Raw genomic sequence first — 19,731 nt, forward strand, 5'->3', positions numbered from 1 at the left:
TTGCAGATTTCTACATGCATTTTGTTGCATCTAGAAGAAAGTTTGCACTCTTGAGAAAAGGTAGTGCAAAAATGAGTTGAGACACAATCCCCCTTCATCTCAGAGCAAAACAATCTTATTTTCAAATAGAGGCATAGGAAGTTGGGTTGTGGTATCTGAAATCCAACGATGTCGTATCGCTGTGCCACTCTTTCCCTCCTCTAGCACCACTCCCTTAACTTGGTATCTGTTTACCTTAGGGAAGGCAGTTTTGGAGAAAGGATCATAAATATTCTGGCCCAGGACCCCAGGAGCCATGACAAGCAAAAGAACACACTTGCGTAGAGACAGACCTTGTGATATTTAAATGTGTGGGTTAATTTTTTTTATCCACTTTAATAACTGAATTATCGCCGCCCCCCACCCCCAACTTCTTTGCTTTCTATTTCTGCTCTGAAGTCGTGAGCACAGAAATTCTGCAGGCAAATTACTCCAGAGCCATTGCAGAACAATCCTAGAAGGAACAGTTAAACTCACAGCATCTGGAATCCTGATCCCTTTTCCGACATGGCAGGTGTGAGTGTCTGTATAAAATATTCTATGTTTATCTTCAACTTCGTGTTCTGGGTAAGTGTTTTTCTTGTAATTATCAATTTTATGCAAGAAAGGGGATCTTGATATAAATATTGTAAATGAGAACAGACTCTGCACTAGAGAAATAGGAAGAGGAGGAGGAGGAGAATGTATTTTCCATTTATTTGTTTGGATGTGTTTGTTCTTTCTTTGGCTATTTCAGTAATTGAAAATGAGCCAGTGACTCAAAAAAGTGCACTTCAGGTTCTGTGGGGATAAACATCTCATAAATGTTTTGATATTGTTACAAAACAATCACAGAGGAAAAAAATAACCCCTTAACTAAGAGACAATGCTTCTTAATTGTGTATCATTCAGGCCTCCCTAGTTTAAGGACTCTATGGGAAAAATCTGATTTGATTCCACCTGGAGCCCAACTCCTAAATTTTAACCTTTACATCTGGGTTTGAAACACATGAGTGGTGGGGTGTCATGATAAAGACATAAGAATAGGATCATTTTCAGAGATCCATTACTTAATGATGGAAAGATTAAACTAAGCCACTAGTTTTGTGTCGGAGGTTTTTGATGTGTCATCACCCCATCTTTTAATCAAAAGGGTTTGTGTCTTAGCCAGCTCTTATGTTTCTCTTGAAAGTTTGCAGACATAAGAAATAGCAAATACATTGATAAGCAGCATCTAACACTGGAAAATGGAAAAATGAGGTATGGAAAGGCAAAATGGTAAAGGGATGTTGGATGTTGGGATGTTGGAAAATTGATGTTATTTATAATATAAATGGTGCAATTAAAAGTTGTTCAAAAGTAAGTCAATAGAAATAGCCCAAAATGCTTAAATGAAAAAATTATTTTGTATACTGGATTTAAAAATGGCTTATGCAGTATAAACAGGAGAGGGTTCTGGTTTTTTACCTGGTTATCTTTAGTAAATAGGCGGCTGGTATCTCCATGTTGGCAGATTTCTTTTCTATTGAAATAATGATATTCCTACCTAAGCTTAAGTAAATGAATATAGTCTTATTGTCTGGAATGACTTTCCACTCATTGTCAGTAGCCCTAATGGGTACAAGTGATATATTGGTAAAGTAGATAAGTGAAAATATAAATGAATAAAATAAAATAAGAAAGGTTTGTTCTTTGTACTTCCTGCTTCCCTTAGAAAAATGGGATGCTTTTGCAAAATGGAAAAGAGGGTAATCAACCCCATCACCCAGCCCCAAGAGCCATGAAACCACGGCCAGCCTTTCCCTGTCCATATTCTCATCCACTTTCCCCACCCGATATTATTTTGAAGCAAATTCTGGATATATCATTTTATTTGTAAGTACTTTAGTGTATATCTCTGAAAGACAAATAATTCTTTTTTAAAAAAATGCAACCACAATGTTATTACACCAAAAACTTATTAAGAATTTTTAAATTGATTATCAAGTATCTATCCAGGGTTCAAATTTCCAAATGCGTTACAAATGTTCCTCTTTGAATCCAAATACAAACAAGGTCCACACATTGTGGTTGTTTGGTTGATATATCTTTTATGTCAACTTTCATCTTTAGGTTCTCCATCCATCTTCATCTTTCCCCCACCCTGGAAATTTTATGTACTTGTGTGTTTGGTTTCTCCTATCGCATTTTCCACAATCTGGATTTTGCTACGTGCATACCCATGGTCTAGTTTAATATGTTCCCCTGTCTTCTGTATTATCTCTAATTTAGTAGTTGCACTTGGCAGCTTGATAAGATTCAGGTTATTATTTGGGGGAATGGGGCACAACTAGTTTATAAATGATATTTTGTTCTTTCATCAAGAGGTATATACTGTCTGACCATCTCACTTTTTTTGTTAGTAGCTACTGTTGCTTAAGAAACTAAACCCACCCATGAAATAAATAAATAAATAAAACAACTGTAAAACTAAAAAAAAAAAAAAAAAAAGAAACTAAACCCATCCATTCATTAAGAATTTCAAATTGGTGGCATTCTATTTCTATCATTTTCTTCATTTATTAGCTGGACTACTTTCAATAAGGAGAGATTTGGCATTTACTAATTGATTACCATTAGTGCCTCATTTTTATTTTTTAAGACAGGCAGCATAAATGTTTCTTACTCTTTACTCAACAGATTTCAAAATGATGAGTGTATTTTCTGGTATTATACAACAGTGATAAGCAAGTATTTCTTTAAATGTCCTTATGAAATAATAGATTTAAATACCGTCACAGTTCTTATCCTCGTTGATGTGCAGTTTATTCCATTTTTGGTCAGTGGGAGCATCTTCAAGTTGGCTCCTGAGTCCTTTTGACGTGACCCTAATAACTTTGTTAAGTTCTTCACTATTTGGGATAATAAGCTGTTCCAGGCTTACTTCCTTATTTCCTGCCCCAGACCTAGGGAATCGGCATTCCTCCAAGAAGTCTTGATATCTGTTTTTAAAAAGCGGCAATTCTCTTTTTATGATCAGAATATATATGGGCCATTTAAACAAACCGAAATATAAATATGCTAATAAATGCATGGCTTCTACTTTAATAACATGTCTCAAAGTCTTCAAACTAGTAGCAATCCTCATATTATGAAATAGTCAAAATATATCCTGGTTGTGTAAAAACAGCATACAAAGTGTTGATGGCTATTGTAAATATATCAGAGGTCAGTATTTCATCAAATAGCTAATCAGGGATTTGAAACAGATCTGAATTTTAAACTGAAATGAAAAGGACAGTCTAGGAAAGGGGTATGTTATAGGTTCAGGATTATAAATTTAAGATGAGAGTACAAGGTGAGCAGTAGACATCCGTACCATGCTGTATCCAGACATTGTTACTGCTTTCCCGGAGAGCTCTGATTATTTTATGGTTATCACTCTCTCTGTTTTCCTGATAACGAAGTCTTTCTGATGGTACGGATTTCAGTTAGATACTTCCAACTTCCCTTAAAAGGCCTTGTTCTTCCCATCAGCATAGTAGTGGGACCTACAATCTTTATATGAGACATCTTGAGTAAGAGCAACAGTTGTAAAGACTGATGAGAACTTCTCGGCCATCAGGTGACATCAATATTTTCATTCAAAAGTTAGAGCCGGAGGAGTCTATGAGGTTAGGGAACCATGCCTATTTCTACTCTCCTCTCTATTCCCAACCCAGAGTTCTCAGCGGGAATTTTACAATCCTTCATAGGAAATTAGCAATTTGTCACATTTCTAATGTTTACTTTAGCAAATATTTTACGGTCCCACTGATGTGGTTTTCTTGTAGATATCCATGGCCTTATGTTTTCAAATGCATTCTTTCTGGTGTAACTTTCGAGAAACTAAGCCTTTGCAAAGTAGGGCCAGATGTTGGAATATCTCTTAGATATGCATACAGTCATTTAAGCTAAACATACCAGGTTCTTTTGTGAGAGAACATGAGATATGCCACATAAATATGCAGTGATTTCTATTTGTTAGAATTAGTGATTGAAGAAAAACATATGAAAGTAAAAATCATTCCTAATCACTCATGCTAGAGTTTGATGCAAATTAGAGTGAATTAGAGGTGTGGTAGATAATAGGTAAATCATAGGTACAAAACTTATTTCTCTGAGTCTTGTGTCAAAACAGAAAAACTGCCCACATTTTCTTACCCCCCTCTTAGATAAGTCAGGCTTGGGAGCGCTGTGGATGCTTGGAGTGTCTTAGGAGTCTGGGTAAGCATGGAACATAGGGCCTTTAGCCTACAGATACAGTGGAACCATTACCAGAGGCAGACAGCTGTGGAAAGGCCAGCTCTTTATGAAGGAAAGCAGAGTGAAGTAACATTACCAAACCCAAATGGGGGAAGGTGAGAAGGAACAGCCCAGCTGTAAAGTCAAATGTGTTAGCAATTGAAGGAAGCCAACAGATGAAGAGTTTTGAAGAGAGCAGAAGGAAGTTAGGAACAGAGTTCAGCAAGCTGCACTGCAATGTCATCATTGTATTTTATATGGTACCTGGGACTCTAGATTGGATGTGCCGAGGACAATTAAAAGAGTTGAGGCAGAGCAGACATAACTATGAGATGGGATAAGTGAAACAGGCTGCAATTATATTTCATTCTGATTTATGAAATTCCCCAATATAGACTTAACTATGGCTGAAATGTGTGAACTCTATAAATACCACAGTTGCCTCCACTATGCAGTCATCTTGGGACTTAAACAATGACAAAGGCACTGGAGCCCAGAAGTCAAGAGCTGAAGCTCAGTTCCTTCATCATCAGCAGTACGACCCTGGGGAAATTGGTTAACCTCTCTGTGCTTTACAGTTCCTTATCTGTAAAATGCGGATAGTAGTAGTATCTACTTCATGGGTTTTTGTGACGTTTAGATGGGTTAATACATATAAAGAACTCAGAATAATGCTAAATAAATATTTAAGAAACAGACATTCAGCCATCATTGTACAGGCGTTTTTATGAGACAGCATTGTAAAATCACTCTGCATAGTGTTGAGTGAATTCCAATGCTGGATTTTGAAACAAGGAGGAAATAAGATGGCAAGAATTATGATAAGACAGAAATTCTTCTATCGTAAATTAGAAAAATGGAAAAAAAGTGGATATTAAAGAAACAGACAGACTGAGATTCAAATCTTGAACCTACATTGCTCTGTGGCATGGAACATGGTCCTTGACTTTTCTTTGCCTCAGTCTCTGCACTTGTTAAACGAGGATGGGAATTTTCTGCAGGAGGATCAGTGGCGAAGTTTAACTAAGATACTTTATGAAAGCCTGTGACCAAAGACTGATACAAAATAATAATTCAATTAATGCTATTTTCCCAATTCCAACAATCATATTGCCTTCTAATTTAAAAATATTGGAATCTGGTATGATAGTATTTTAGTCCTACTCTTGTCCTCCTCTGGCCTCGTGGGGCAAGGAATCTGTGGGGCTAGAGGGAGATGCTCACCCTGAGTCTGGCCTCCACTTTGGGTACCTATCTCAACATACAGTCACACTGGGGATTAGGGTTTCAACACATGAATTTAGGAGGCACATAATTCAGTCCACTGCATACTCATAAGCAAACATCAGTTACTTAATTTCTTAGAACGCTGGCTCAGACCAACTGCATCCTAATTTCATGAAAAGCAAGATGTCCCATGAGAGCTGAGTGGCAACAACAATGACTTTCTTCAAAGAGAAACTGGAAAGGGGTAGTTGGGAGTAGGCCTAGTAAGTTCTGCAATATCAGCTAACCTGAGGCCCCGGCATATCAGCTCGTTTCCTTTTACAACCTTATTAACAGAAAGGAGGACATACCTAGATGCTTATTTCTTAATTCGTACTCCAAATTATTTAAAACATTATAAAAAAATCAGGAGCAAACCCTTAAAGCCAAACTGGAGAAAGGGCCCAAAGAACCATTTTGATGGTCAATCTTATAACAATTGGAATAAAACAGGCTAGTATCAATCATGGCTCTAGACTGTTTGCTCTTGATAGTACATCAATTACTTTTTTAAAAATGAGTTAATTAATTAATTAATTTGTTGGCTATGTTGGGTCTTTGTTGCTGCACACGGGCTTTCTCTAGTTGCAGCTAGCGGGGGTTACTCTTCATTGTGGTGCACAGGCTCCCCATTTTGGTGGCTTCTCTTGTTGCAGAGCGTGGGCTCTAGGTGCATGGGCTTCAGTAGTTGTGGTACGTGGGCTCAATAGCTGTGGCTCATGGGCTCCAGAGCTAAGGCTCAGTAGTTGTGGTACACGGGCTTAGTTGCTCCGCAGCATGTGGTATCTTCCTGGGGCAGGGACTGAACCCGTGTCCCCTGCATTGGCAGGCAGATTCTTAACCACTGTGCCACCTAAGAAGTCCTGAAAATCACTTACTTTTAATTAATTTAATTAGCAAATTATGATGCAGTTCTTAAAATTTTCTCATTGATAGTTTCATAAAAATGTCAGATTAAGATGGTAATCATAATAGCTATTCAGATAATGTTATTTTCATTTAAAGCTGAAAGCCACAGTGACTATTAAGATGATCAATGTAAATCTACCTATGAAAGGAGAAGAAAGAGAAAGAAAAATATCAGTGAACAAATTAGAATAACAAAAAATTCCACCGTTATAAAATTACTGAAAATCCCAGAGGGTCTCATTATCATTTGACATAAGTTCTTGCAGGTTTATTTATTAATAAAGAACTGCTAAAATGAGCATTTATCTCCATTTGTAAATGAAATTAGGATTTAGTGAAAAGGAGAAAAATAAGGAGGATGTTCAGGCTCTAAAGTTGTTTTGTCAGAGCTTTGTGTTTTACAGTGTGTTCGTGTGCACAGCTATAAGATAATTAAATTGCATAACTTATTTGGTGATTTGGCAAGAGCTCTTTGGTAAAAAGGTTTGGTTTGCCATTGCATTTATTGTTTTGCAGGAGTTGAAGCATGTGGTAAGGGTGGGGCTAGAATAGGAGTGCTGCTGGATTTTCACCATATGACCATTGATCTCTCTCAGGATTCCAGTTTCTTTACCACAAATGAAGGGTTTGAACCTAGATGACTTTTAAGATCTTTTAGGAAGCATATGGTCAGCTACTCATTGCACTCCCTGTTCCTTTCACAAAGCCCTGACTCCACTTCCGTAGCAAACGTAGTGAGAAGCTGTTAAGTGAAACTGCTGTTTGGGGGTTTTGGGCGTATGGTCCAACCATGCATGAAAGCAATGATACTAAAAGGTCATGGGGTTTGGAGGACTCAGGCATTTCTCTGTTAGAGAACCCTGAGGCCAGAATAGTCTAGAAACTCCTCCAAGGTTTACTGCTGTGTCTGGTATGATACCAAGCTTGTTCTCAACATCTCCATCTAATAATAGATGTTTGATTTTTTTTTTTGAGGACACAACATCTATATCCTAAAAAACAAAACAAAACAAAACAAAAACAAACCTGAAAGACAAGGTTTTTTTCTTACATTAAAGTAAAATGTGTTTCACATTTTACATGTTGGCCTTGGTCCAAATTAAATAATCTGGTAAAGTCATTAAAGGAATTTAAGACTTTAAATACTGTTCCTCATTGTTCCTCTTCTCTGGGTAAGCTTTACTACCTAAAAGAGCTTATTTTTAAAAGAGTTTATCTGGGTACAAAAAGTGTTGTAAACCCTTCTTGCTTAACTTCAGTTTTTGTCAAATGTTCTGCTCTTCCTTGTACCTTCCGACTTCTTGAATCTTGAAGGAATGTTTGGTGATTAATCAGTTATTCCCTTCCTTTTTGGTCTAAGACGGCTTCTCAAAGACAAACCCAGAGGCCCAATAAGGATATTTTGTCTTTAAACAGTTATTACTTATCTTTTGTAATGTTAAAATCTAGCAGAAACACAGAGTTGAGTGAAACATGGAAAACCATCTTTCCCTCCCCTGTAGTGAGGATGACTAGACCTATGAATGGATTGTGGATGGGAAACAGATTATTTTTATCAAACTATCCAATTACAACAGAACATTTTTAGCAATTATCTACACATGAATATACCTCATTTATGTCCTTTAGGTTGTAATGGTAGGATTAAACCATTGTAGCCAGATGGCTAGGGGTGTGTGGAATTAAGAGTTGTAGTTTATTTTAGGCGTACTCTAACATTTTTTTCTTTTCTCCGAAGCTATGTGGTGCCTCAATACTGGCAGTAGCAATTTGGCTACGAGTAAGCAAAGGTGGTTGAGAGGTAAACAAATACAAGTTTCTCCCCTGCAAAGTTGTTTATTTCTCTTATAATGATGAAAATAATGACAGTAATTTCTGTAGCATTTCCTTAAGTGCCTCATGTAATCATTCATGCTGATATGTGATTTTATAATTTAATTAAACTTAATCAGAATTACTCACTATGTGCCTGGCATTGTGCTAAGCATTGATCAATCCTTCTGGAGAACGGAGAAGATGTTAGTCCTCAAATAGGAAGATTGCAATGAAAGAGGAGGTGGCAAGGGGCCAAAGCAGAAATTAGCCTCCGTCGTTATTTGCTGAAGTGCAGCCTGAACTTATCTAGAGGATATAGACCACCTTGCCTCCCCACCAAGAGCAATTTTTGTACAAGGTATTAACAATAATTTGGCTGATTCCCCAGGTAGGGTAGTGATCCAAAAGAAAATCAGGTGAGAAGTTCTCTTCGAGAAGAAGAATTTGAATCTGTGTTTTAAAGGCAGCAAAGTACAAAGATAGTTGGTAATTACTTGGAGCAGTTTGTACTGAGGGTAACCCCTGGTAACAGTGAGAGGCTGGTCACACCGGTGCAAGTCAGCAATCAACTGGCAACACCCAGCTTCCTGACACCAAGATAAGATTCGTGTGATCCCCTTTTCCCCACCACACTCCGTTCCATGGGTGGCAAAGCTGTCACCAAGATTTCCTCAGCTCTGGAGGAAGTTTAGTTCATGCAGTTAGTTCTGGCTCCGGTCTGTGGATTCCACACACACTGTTTCGTACCATAGCGTCACAGATGTTGGAAGAGTGTGTATGTGTGAGGGGGCGAGGGTGTGGGAGGGTTGGTCTGTGAGTTTTACTCAACACGGTGCCTGGCACCATTTCCTGGCTCCCCCGCTTCCATTCTCCCAGCTCCCTTCTTCTCAGGGCTGTTCCACCCACCAAGTTATGATTTTTATCTCACGCAGGGCAGTTGCAGTTATCTTTTTCTTTGTTATCTGGGCTCTTGCCACTATTCAGGCTCACATCTTCTACTGCTAGGGCCCTTTTGAAGTATTTGCCTAAATAAAGTTTCCCTCTCTTAAGAGAAATATTGATTCCCATTTAATAATGATTAAGATATTATTAAAACAGAAATTAAGATAATGCATTTTCCATTATTACTTATGCCACGGTGCACTTAAATGTCATTGGACATAGCCTAGTTGAAAGAAAGATTAAAAGCAAAAGCCAATTGACATGTGTTCGGATTCCTTTCTTAAAAGGAGTGGCTTTTCTGGGCTTTCTCTCTCTCATTCTGTCTCTCCTTTTTCTTCTTTCTTTCCTCCCTTTTTCCTTTCCTTCTCTCCTTCCCCCTCTCTCTTTCTTTCCCCTTTCCTTTTCCTTTCTTTTCTTTTTTCTTCTTTCATTTTATTTTCCTTAAAATTTGCTTTCTACCATTAGAGAACCCGGAGAATCACAGCGGCAATTAGCTGCCTCTTCATTCTGTGCCTCCCCATGGTGAAGGAATTAAGCAGGGGACAGGTGTGGCCAATAGCAGGTAACATCCTAGTCCATCAGGATTTCATTTACTATTTTATATTGATAAATATAACTGTGACTTCTTGACCTCCTTGGGCTCTGGGATTTGAGCCTGAGAAGAGTATTTGAAGATGCACAGGATCATGGAGAGCCTGATATTTGGCTTTGGGACTCACAGTTAAGCACAGAGATTAACAGCTATTGATTTAGAGGGTGCTTTGGCCTTTTTAAGATGTGTATGCAGCCTGTATTTTATTTTATTTTAAAATTTTATTTTATTTCTGTTTGATATGGGAACATTTTATTCCCCCCCAGTGCTTCTGGTAAACAAACTTGGTGTTTAGTCTAAGAAATCACACACATTGAATGTATTAAAGAACTGTTGTCCTTGAAAGGGCGTTACCCCAAATCTGGGGGTAAGAATGAATTAATAGAGCCACACAGCATCTTTAGTTACATTTTGACTCGTGTTCTGTCAGCCTCTAACCCTAAACAAAAGTCAGTATCTTCCAGGACAATTTTAACCAGCTTGACTTACGTGAAATTGGCTTGATTTATTTGTATTCAAAGTCAGTGACAAAGAATAAAAACTGTGCAGAGAACTGAATGTCACTAGCGGAAAAGCAGAAGTTCTAGAAGGAGAAACCTGAGCACAAACACAGAAAATAAGGAGGTCAGGATGTCTTTGTGCACATCTTTTAGCTAAGCTTTTGGTGCTCAAGTGTCTGCTAGGGATGGCTTGTTCCTCCTCAGGAAGAATTCAGCCCTGCATAAGGCAAAGTGTATGCACAGGAAATCCTTGTCCCAGGAAATCCCTTAAAATCCAAAAAGGACCTTGAGCCCTCTTCTTCACGGTTCAGCCATGTCCCTTCCTGTAGAAATTCTCCCCTTGTCCTAAGACACACAGACTGTTCATCCAAGACAACTTTTAAAACTCTGCTGTCTCTCCCCCAGAACAAATAACAGAACTCAGATTTCCCTTTCTTTTCTGAATAAGAATAGCCACTTGTTGGGCTGGACTTGAAACAGTGATCCTCAGGTAGCCCACACATGGCTTTCTGGTCACTCTGGCAGTAGGTCACTCTGCCCAGATCAGAGTGCTTCACCACCTGTCAGATAAGTGCTGACCACACTAGCCAGGTCTCACTGGTAGATACTTGACCTACTGTTTCTTTTTTTTTTTTAATTAATTAGCTAATTAATTAATTAATTTATTGGCTCAGTTGAGTTTTTGTTGCTGCCCATGGGCCTCCTGTAGTTGCAACAAGTGGGGGGCTACTCTTTGTTGCTGTGCACAGCCTTCTCATTGTGGTGGCTTCTCTTGTTGTGGGGCACAGGCTCCAGTAGTTGTGGTGCACGGGCTTGGTTGCTCTGCGGCATGTGGGATCTTCTTGGACCAGGGATCAAACCCGTGTCCCCTGCATTGGCAGGCGGATTCTTAACCACTGCGCCATCAGGGAAGTCCTTGACCTACTGGTTCTATCCCTGGGCTGTCTAACCAAAGTCCTGGTAACTCAGCCGTTGAGGCTTCAACTGTTTCAGCGACCTTAGGGTTTTTCTGCATTGGCCACAGTGTCCTAGTGAAGCAGTCTTTGATGGTGAGTAGATAGATGGGTTACCTGCTTTGTTTTGGGAGGGGTGGGGCGTCATTATTATTTTGACTCAGATGCCATGCCTGTTTGTTAACAAAACTGATTCCTTAGTTCCAAACTTAACAAAAAAACCAAACAGAAAACCTGAAAAAGAAATCTTTCGGACATAACCAAGCTTTCTACATACGTAAATTGAAACATCATCCGTAAGCACAGACTCTGAGAGAAAAAGGAAGCCTTAGGTACCCTTTATTCAGTGGGAAACTGGAGCCCAGTAGGGTTAGCTGACTGTTCCATGGTTAGAAACTTCGTTGTTTATGAAGACCCTGACTGGAGTATAGATTTTGGTTTTTAGTGCTCTTGCAACGTTAGCACATTCCTTCCTCCTGATTGTAAATAAAGGTATTGTCTAGGCTATGAGTTGATTTAAAAAATCTTTAAAAATGTGAAGGTCATGAGTAGTAGCGTGTGTGTGTTTGTTGTTTCATTTTTTATTTTGGTATTTCCTATTGGAGGAGCTGATCTGCAGGCTGTGCAGCAGATTCCAGGAGGTGGTCTCTGAGCTAGTGTAAGACCTAGCGGTCCACCTGGGAATAGCCCAATAGTTAAAGGTCATGAGAGATAGATGGGCTACACATAGCACTCGTATACAACACAGGCACAAGGCTTCACTTTTTATTTGTGATTTACTTCCGGACGAATGTGTAGAGCATGAGATAGGCTGAGGCTAGGTGTTATGAAAGTGATGAAGAGTATGCATGTGGGGGAGAAGAACCAAATTATGCAGGATCGGTAGCCCAACCCATCATAAAGAGCCCTAGGATATTTTCCTCAATATCCCTTTACTAAATAGGCAAAGTAAAGAGTTTTTGGAAGACTTTATAGACTATACTTCCTAGGAACAAGGAGATAGACGATATGGAATAACAGGCGCTAGACTTGTTTTATTTTCTTAGTTTAAATTTTTGTTTGTTTGTTTTGGCAAATGTATAGACCTGTGTAACCACTATTACAATCAAAATGCAAAACATTTTTATTAACTCATAAAATTCCCTCATATCCCATCGCAGTCAGTTCCTTCTTTCCTTCATACTCTGCTTACAGTCCACACTGCTCTGATTTCTATCATCATAGCTTAGATTTACCTATTCTTTTTTTTTTATTCCCCATCTGGATACTTTTTAAAATTGAAATATAGTTTATTTACAATGCTGTGTTAATTTCTGCTGTACAGCAAAGTGATTCAGTTTGAAGAATATATATAGTCTTTTTCAAATATTCTTTTCCATTATGATTGATCACAGAATATTGAATATAGTTCCCTGTGCTATACAGTAAGACCTAGTTGTTTATCCAGTCTATATATAATAGTGTACCTCTGCTGATCCCACGCTCCCAGTCCTTCCCTCCCTCACTCCTCTCCCCCAGCAAGCACAAGTCTGTTCTCTATGTATGTGAGTCTGTTTCTATTTCATAAAAGTTCATTTGTATCATATTTTAGATTCCACGTACAAGTTATATCATATAATATTTGTCTTTCTCTTTCTGACTTACTTCACTTAGTATCATAATCTCTAGGTCCATCCATGTTGCTGCAAATAGCATTATTTCATTCTTTTTGATGGCAGAGTAATATTCCATTGTATGGTATGTATATATATATATATATATATATATACACACACTACATCTTCTTTATCTATTCATCTATTGATGGACATTTAGTTTGTTTCCATGTTTTGACTATTGTAAGTAGTACTGCTATGAGCATAGAGATGCATGTATCTTTTTGAATTATACTTTTGTCCAGATATATGCCCAGGAGTGGGATTGTTGGATCATATGGCAACTCTATTTTTAGTTTTTTGAGGAACCTCCATACCATTTACCATAGTGACTACACCAACTTATATTCCCACCAACAGTGTAGGAAGGTTCCCTTTTCTCCACACCCTCTCCAGCATTTGTTTTTTTGTTTTTTTGTTTTTGTAGACTTTTTAATGATGGCATTCTGACTGGTGTGAGATGGTACTTCACTGTAGTTCTGATTTGCATTTCTCTAATAATTAGCAATGTTGAGCATCTTTTCATGTGTCTATTAGGCATCTATATGTCTTCTTTGAAGAAATGTCTATTTAGGACTTCTGCCCATTTTTTGATTGGGTTGTTTTGTTTTTTTGTTGAGTTGCATGAGCTGTTTGTGTATTTTGGAAATTAAATAAATCCCTTGTCAGTCACATTGTTTCAAATATTTTCTCCCATTCTGTAGATTGTCTTTTCATTTTGTTTATGATTTCCTTTGCTATGCAAAAGCCTGTAAGTTTGATTAGTTCCCATTTGTTTATTTTTGCATAGGCTTACCTATTCTTGAATGCCATATAAGTGGGATCATATAGCAATCACTCTTTTGAATATGGTTTATTTAGCTCAACTTGTTGGTTTTTGAGATTCACTCATATTGTTGAGTCTAGCAGTAGTTTGAGGAACTTAGGCTTTATAATTCAAAGAATTAAACTGCCATAAAAATATGCTTTATGATGCTACTCTTTGGTATAAAACACAAAATATGCAAATCAAAGATCACATTGTGGGTGAAACTACTTGTCCTTCTAAGCTTTTTAGAATAATTGATGTTTTAAAAGCCTTCTATTCAACATCCAATATATCACCTTCAACAAATATAAAATTGGAAACATTATCTGGACAAGTAACACCTCAGTAGTATATAAGCTCCTTGAAGACAGGAATTTTTGCTTATTTACATCACTGAGGTATCTCAAGGTCCTAGAACAGGGCCTAGCAATAGGTACCCAGTAGATGTTTGTTGAATAACAAACATCAAGATAAGGGATTTTCTGTCATTAATCTCTTTTTCATTTTCAGATTCTCAGTCTTGGGGATGCTACCATTAACCCCTATATTGGCATGAATATCTTGATTGTTGTGGGTGCTATTATCATGATTTTGGGTTTCCTGGGATGCTTTGGTGCCATAAAGGAAAACCAGTTCATGATGGTTTTGGTGAGTTTTCCCAACGAATCCCAATACCCAATCTTCAGACCTCTGAGAATTATCTCTCATCCTCATTGTCTGTCAAAAGGACTTGCCAAGATTGATGAAACTCTCTTACTTTTGTTTAGAGGGCTTGGTTGTGGAAGCTTATATATTTATCTTAGATTAGAGGATATGGTGAGAGAAGACAAATTTTAGTCATTCAATCATTCATTCATTCAATTACTTGAGTACCTGCTATGTGCCAGATAGTGTGCTAAAAGGTACACAGATATGAAGACAATTAGAACCTGTTAGAGAAGACTGATGAATAAACAATTACCTACAGTGAAGGTGGCCCAAGAAGAGAACGGCAAGGATAGAGAAGGGAACTATCAAACCAAAAGCAGAAATGAATAAGGTTTGTATGGGTGAGGGTGTGATGAGCTTTCCAGGGAGAGAGCCTGGCAGTACAGTGCGAGCATGTTTGCGGAACTGCAAAGCCTTGTGTGTGACTAGAGAGTGCAAGGGCTATTTTCAATAGACCCACACTTAGATGGGTCTAAGTGTGGACTACAGACAAATCACAGTACATGCTAAGAAAATTGTAAGGGTGTGAGATAATCAAATTTGTCCCTTAGAACGTTTCAAGGATATATTGGTTTGGGATAACCCACAGATATTCACTTTTAACACATATGCAGTAGAAAATAAATAGATGTAGAAAAATATTAGAAAAATTCATCAAGTATTTATTAGATAGAAATATGACATGAGTTTATCAGAGCTCATCTAAACTTTTCTCTAATAAAAGTAGTATTGTGTCAGTCCCTGAACAAATATTTTTTAATTAGTTAATTTATTTATTGGCTGTGTTGGGTCTTCATTGCTGCATGTGGGCTTTGTGGAGAGCAGGGGCTACTCTTTATTGTGATGCTTGGGCTTCTCATTATGGTGGCTTCTCTTGTTATGAAGCATAGGCTCTAGGCACATGGGCTTCAATAGTTGCAATATGTGGGCTCAATAGTTGTGGCTCACGGGCTTAGTTGCTCCACGACACGTAGGCTCTTCCTGGAGCAGGGATCAAACCCGTGTCCCCTGCATTGGCGGGCAGATTCTTAACCACTGTGCCACCAGGGAAGCCCTGAACAAATATTTTTTTAACTGATGATTTATTATGAGGGAAGGTAAAGACCAAGTTTCAATGGGACTCGTTTGCAATTTGGGGAATGTAATTACTTGAGGAGCTTGTTTTTAAAAAAAAACACTAATTTGTGGAATCCTCCAAAATTAGGATTCAGTAGATCTGAAGCAGATTTCAGGACTCTACATTTATAACAAGACCCCAGGTGATTTTGATAATGGTAGAGACGTTGTTATGAAGTTTGTCTTGAGGTTTGAGTTTGTGTTTGATGAAGAAAGAGAAAGATCAGATTCAAATAACTTCATCTAAGTTTTCAAACTTCCCTCCATTCAACATCATACATACCTGCATACATACCTACATACATACCTACAATCCTATCAATCGATTTTAGTTTTAACCATTTTCGTTAATCAGTCTTTGGAGCAAATGTTTCTGAGTAGTAATGGCCCCAACTTTGATTCTTAAGGCAAAGGGTAGAATAAATGAAGAGCATGGTTAATACTCCACCTATAAGAATATCCCAATTGCAGAAGGAAGCACAGTGCCAAAATGTCCCCAGGGGTTACTGAATGTACTGGGGATAATATATACTCCTTTTCTTTTCTTTCAGTTTTTCATAGGATTGATTCTGACCCTTCTCCTGTAGGTGGTGGCAGGTATCCTAGGAGCTACTAACAAATCTAAGGTGTGTACATGTATGATACTTGATAATTTTGGAAAAGTCTGAAAAATGGACATGCTGCCTTCTAGCATGAATGATTTAGCAATGCTTTTCATTTTTCAGACTGAACGTGCTCTGAATGAGACTCTCCAGAATAATGCACGTCTTTTGAGTACAACAAATGAAGGTGGAAAAATATTCCAGAAAGCCTTTTCTGAAATTCAAGAAGAGGTAATTAGAACTTGTAGGTTATTTGGAGAGTTGGTCAAATTCTCTGTTTACTTAATTTTTAACAGGCGTATTCCTTAAAGATTGAAAAATGTGTCCCCTTTGCAGATGTTAACTGATTATTCTGTCAATACAATAAGAAGAATCCAGGAACATTTCTATTTTTTTCCAGCTTCTTAAGAATTTCTGAGGCAGTTTAGGATAGAGATTAAGAAGATATGTTTATGACAGATTAAGCCTCTATTGAGCCAAGTCAATAATTGTTTTAATATTTACCATTTAGAAAGATAGTGTGTTTGGGGTGCTTGGAGTTTCTCTCTCTCTCTCTCTCTCTCACTCTCTCTCTCACTCCTTCTCTGCCTTGATGCCTGCCCTTCTCTCAAAAAAATGATTGTAACTATCATTTATTGCTGCTTAGTATGTATCAGATTTACATTCAGCAGTTCATTTAATTCTCACAACAATTCTATGAGGGGAATAATATTATTATCCTCATATGCTTATTAGACAGATGAGGGGATTATGAGTTAGAGAGGTCTGACAGCTAATAAGTGATGGGGTTGGAATTTGAATGCAGATCTGTCTGACTCATTAATTCTTTTTAATTAGTACACTAGCTCCTCTCTTATAAATGTGTGTGTGTGTGTGTGTGTGTATTTACTTTGGCTACTTCACTGTCTTCAGGGTAAAGTCAAAATTTGGGCAGGTACTGAAGGTATTTTGCTATCTGGCTCCTACCTAATATTTTAACTTTACTAAACACTACTCTATGAAGAAAGCACTTTAGTCCAGCCAGGTTTGTCTACTCAGGATCTCTTAAACAATTCTGCCTTCCTGCCTTTGCATCATTTCTCATCCTTGTAACGTATTGGGTTGGCCAAAAAGTGCCTTCGGTTTTTCAGTAAAAATAAAAGACACATTTTAAATTTTCACCAAGAACTTTATTGAACAATGTATTCACCCTTTTGTTCCACTCCCTTCTGGCATTTTTCAGGCAACTTCATAATTCCACCTTTCCAAAACTTTTTATCTTTTTGAGCAAAAAACTGTTCCACATGCCTTTTACAATCTTCCAAGGAACTGAAATTTTTTTCTTTAAGAGAATTTTGCAAAGAGCGAAATAAATGGAAATCTGAAGGTGAATCTTGAAGGTCTGGTGAATATGGCGGATGAATCAGTACTTCCCAGCCAAGCTGTAACAGTTTTTGCCTGGTCATCAAAGAAACATGCAGTCTTGCTTTATCCCGATGGAAGATTATGCATTTTCTGTTTACTAATTCCAGACACTTTTCATCGAGTGCTGCTTTCAGTTGGTCTAATTGAGAGCAGTACTTGTTGGAATTAATGGTTTGGTTTTCTGGAAGGAGCTTGTAATAGAGGACTCCCTTCCCATCCCACCATATACATAAACAACATCACCTTCTTTGGATGAAGACTGGCCTTTGGTGTGGTTGGTGGTGGTTCGTTTCGTTTGCCCCACAATCTCTTTTGTTCCACATTATCATACAGTATCCACTTTTCATCACCCCTCACAAGTTGTTTTGAAAATAGAACGTTTTCATTACATTTAGGTAGAGAATCGCATGCAGAAATATGGTCAAGAAGGTTTTTTGTGCTTAACTTATGTGGAACCCAAATATCAAAACGGTTAACAAAACTAAGCTGGTGCAAATGATTTACAACGCTTGATTTGGATATTTTGAGTCGGTCGGCTCTCTTCCGAGTGGTATAATGTTGATTGTTCTCAATTAATGTCATGATTCGATCACTATCAACTTCAACTGGTCTACCCGACCGTGGAGCATCGTCCAGCGAGAAATATCCAGCACAAAACTTCACAAACCACTTTTGACACGTTTGATCAGTCACAGCACCTTCTCCACACACTACACAAATCTTTTTTTTTGCATTTCAGTTGCATTTTTACCTATCTTGAAATAATAAAGCATAATATGCCGAAAATGTTGCTTTTTTTCTTCTGTCTTCAATATTAAAAGGGCTACACAAAAATTCACAAATTTTGATAAGTTTTTTTAAAATGCAGGCCAATATGACAGCTCTCAGAACACAATCTAACAAAATTGTTTTGAATGAAGTTAAAGACAACTAAGTGCTACTAGATCCATCTTACAGAAAAAAAACTAAACAAATCTCTTGGCCAACCGAATACTTACTACTATTCTTACTTTACAAATGCTACACGTACTTCGAGGTTGACTAAAGTATTACTCTGGGCAACTCTTCCCAACCACACCTTCTTTACCCAGAATTCCCATTATATTAACTATATGTAGCATTTGTTTCACATATGTCATAGACATTCTCAGAAACTTAGAGGGGAGCTGGATTTTACACGACATTTAACCTGACTTCTCATTAATTGAAGTATTTTGTATTTATATTCATCCACCCTCTAATTAAATATTGAAGAGCTGAAAGTTTGCCCATCCCATCCCATCCCAGTCCCACTACATCTAAGTCTGATGATTTATGTGTTCTTTCTTAATTTGAAACAAAATCTTCCTCCTTAGAATTTATTTCATTGAGTGCTGGTTCTTCCTTCTGGAATTTCAGAGGAAAAAGAAAATCTGCTTCTACCTATTGCAACTTTTTCTTTGCAAATGGTTTCTTGTATGACTTCTAAGAGCTTTGATTTTCAAGTTGAAACATCTTTGGTTTCTTGAACTGTTTATCAGATGACATTTTTTTCCAGAGCATTCCCCAGTTCCTATTTGGAGAGACTCCAGCTTGTAAAAATTCTGCTCAAAGCATCATTTCCAGGAGCTGAAACCTGATATGAGTTAGTCCGGTTTAACTTCCTCTATGTTGTGCTTTCCTCACTCCCCAGGGCTGCGTTCCTTGATTCTCTCTCCTCCAGGATCATTCCCACTTTAGAGTCCAGACTAATCCAGGTTTAAAAGCAACTCAGTTTCTCCACTGGGTGAGACCAAGCATTCTTGGTCTTCCCTGCTTGCTGAGCTAGGACAAAATGTACTACAGGTAACCACTGGGTCTCTGGGTTGGGTCCTGAGTCACACTTGCTGCATGTTGTCCTTGGTATCCAAGGCCTGAGTGCCAACCATGGGGTTCTAAATGTTCTCTTTGTTGTGGCACAATTCTGAATTCCTTCTGCTCTTGTGCACAGGTTCTGTGCCTGAATCTCCTTGGGTTCATAGGACTACGGTTCTCTTTTATTGTCTATTCTGGTTTTGTTTGTTTGTTTTAAAATACATATCTGGACTTCCCTGGTGGTCCAGTGGTTAAGACTCTGCACTTCCACTGCAGGCGGTACGGGTTCGTTCCCTGGTCCTAGTTGGGAAGCTAAGTTCCCACATGCCAACCGGTGTGACTCCCCA

At 38.0% G+C, this 19,731-nt stretch overlaps 1 protein-coding gene across 1 annotated transcript in view; it reads left to right on the top strand.

Moving 5' to 3' along the window:
* The first annotated feature begins 546 nt into the window (after window positions 1-546).
* Window positions 547-19,731, top strand: part of TSPAN8 (tetraspanin 8) — a 28,884-nt gene continuing 9,699 nt past the window's right edge. The window contains 5 exon segments of the mRNA XM_057743433.1: window positions 547-606; window positions 8,195-8,257; window positions 14,232-14,369; window positions 16,097-16,171; window positions 16,271-16,378. Of these exon segments, the coding sequence (XP_057599416.1) occupies window positions 547-606; window positions 8,195-8,257; window positions 14,232-14,369; window positions 16,097-16,171; window positions 16,271-16,378 (444 nt within the window).

This window comes from Hippopotamus amphibius, chromosome 7 (genome assembly GCF_030028045.1).
Source record: "Hippopotamus amphibius kiboko isolate mHipAmp2 chromosome 7, mHipAmp2.hap2, whole genome shotgun sequence".
Classification (NCBI taxonomy): Eukaryota; Metazoa; Chordata; class Mammalia; order Artiodactyla; family Hippopotamidae; genus Hippopotamus; species Hippopotamus amphibius.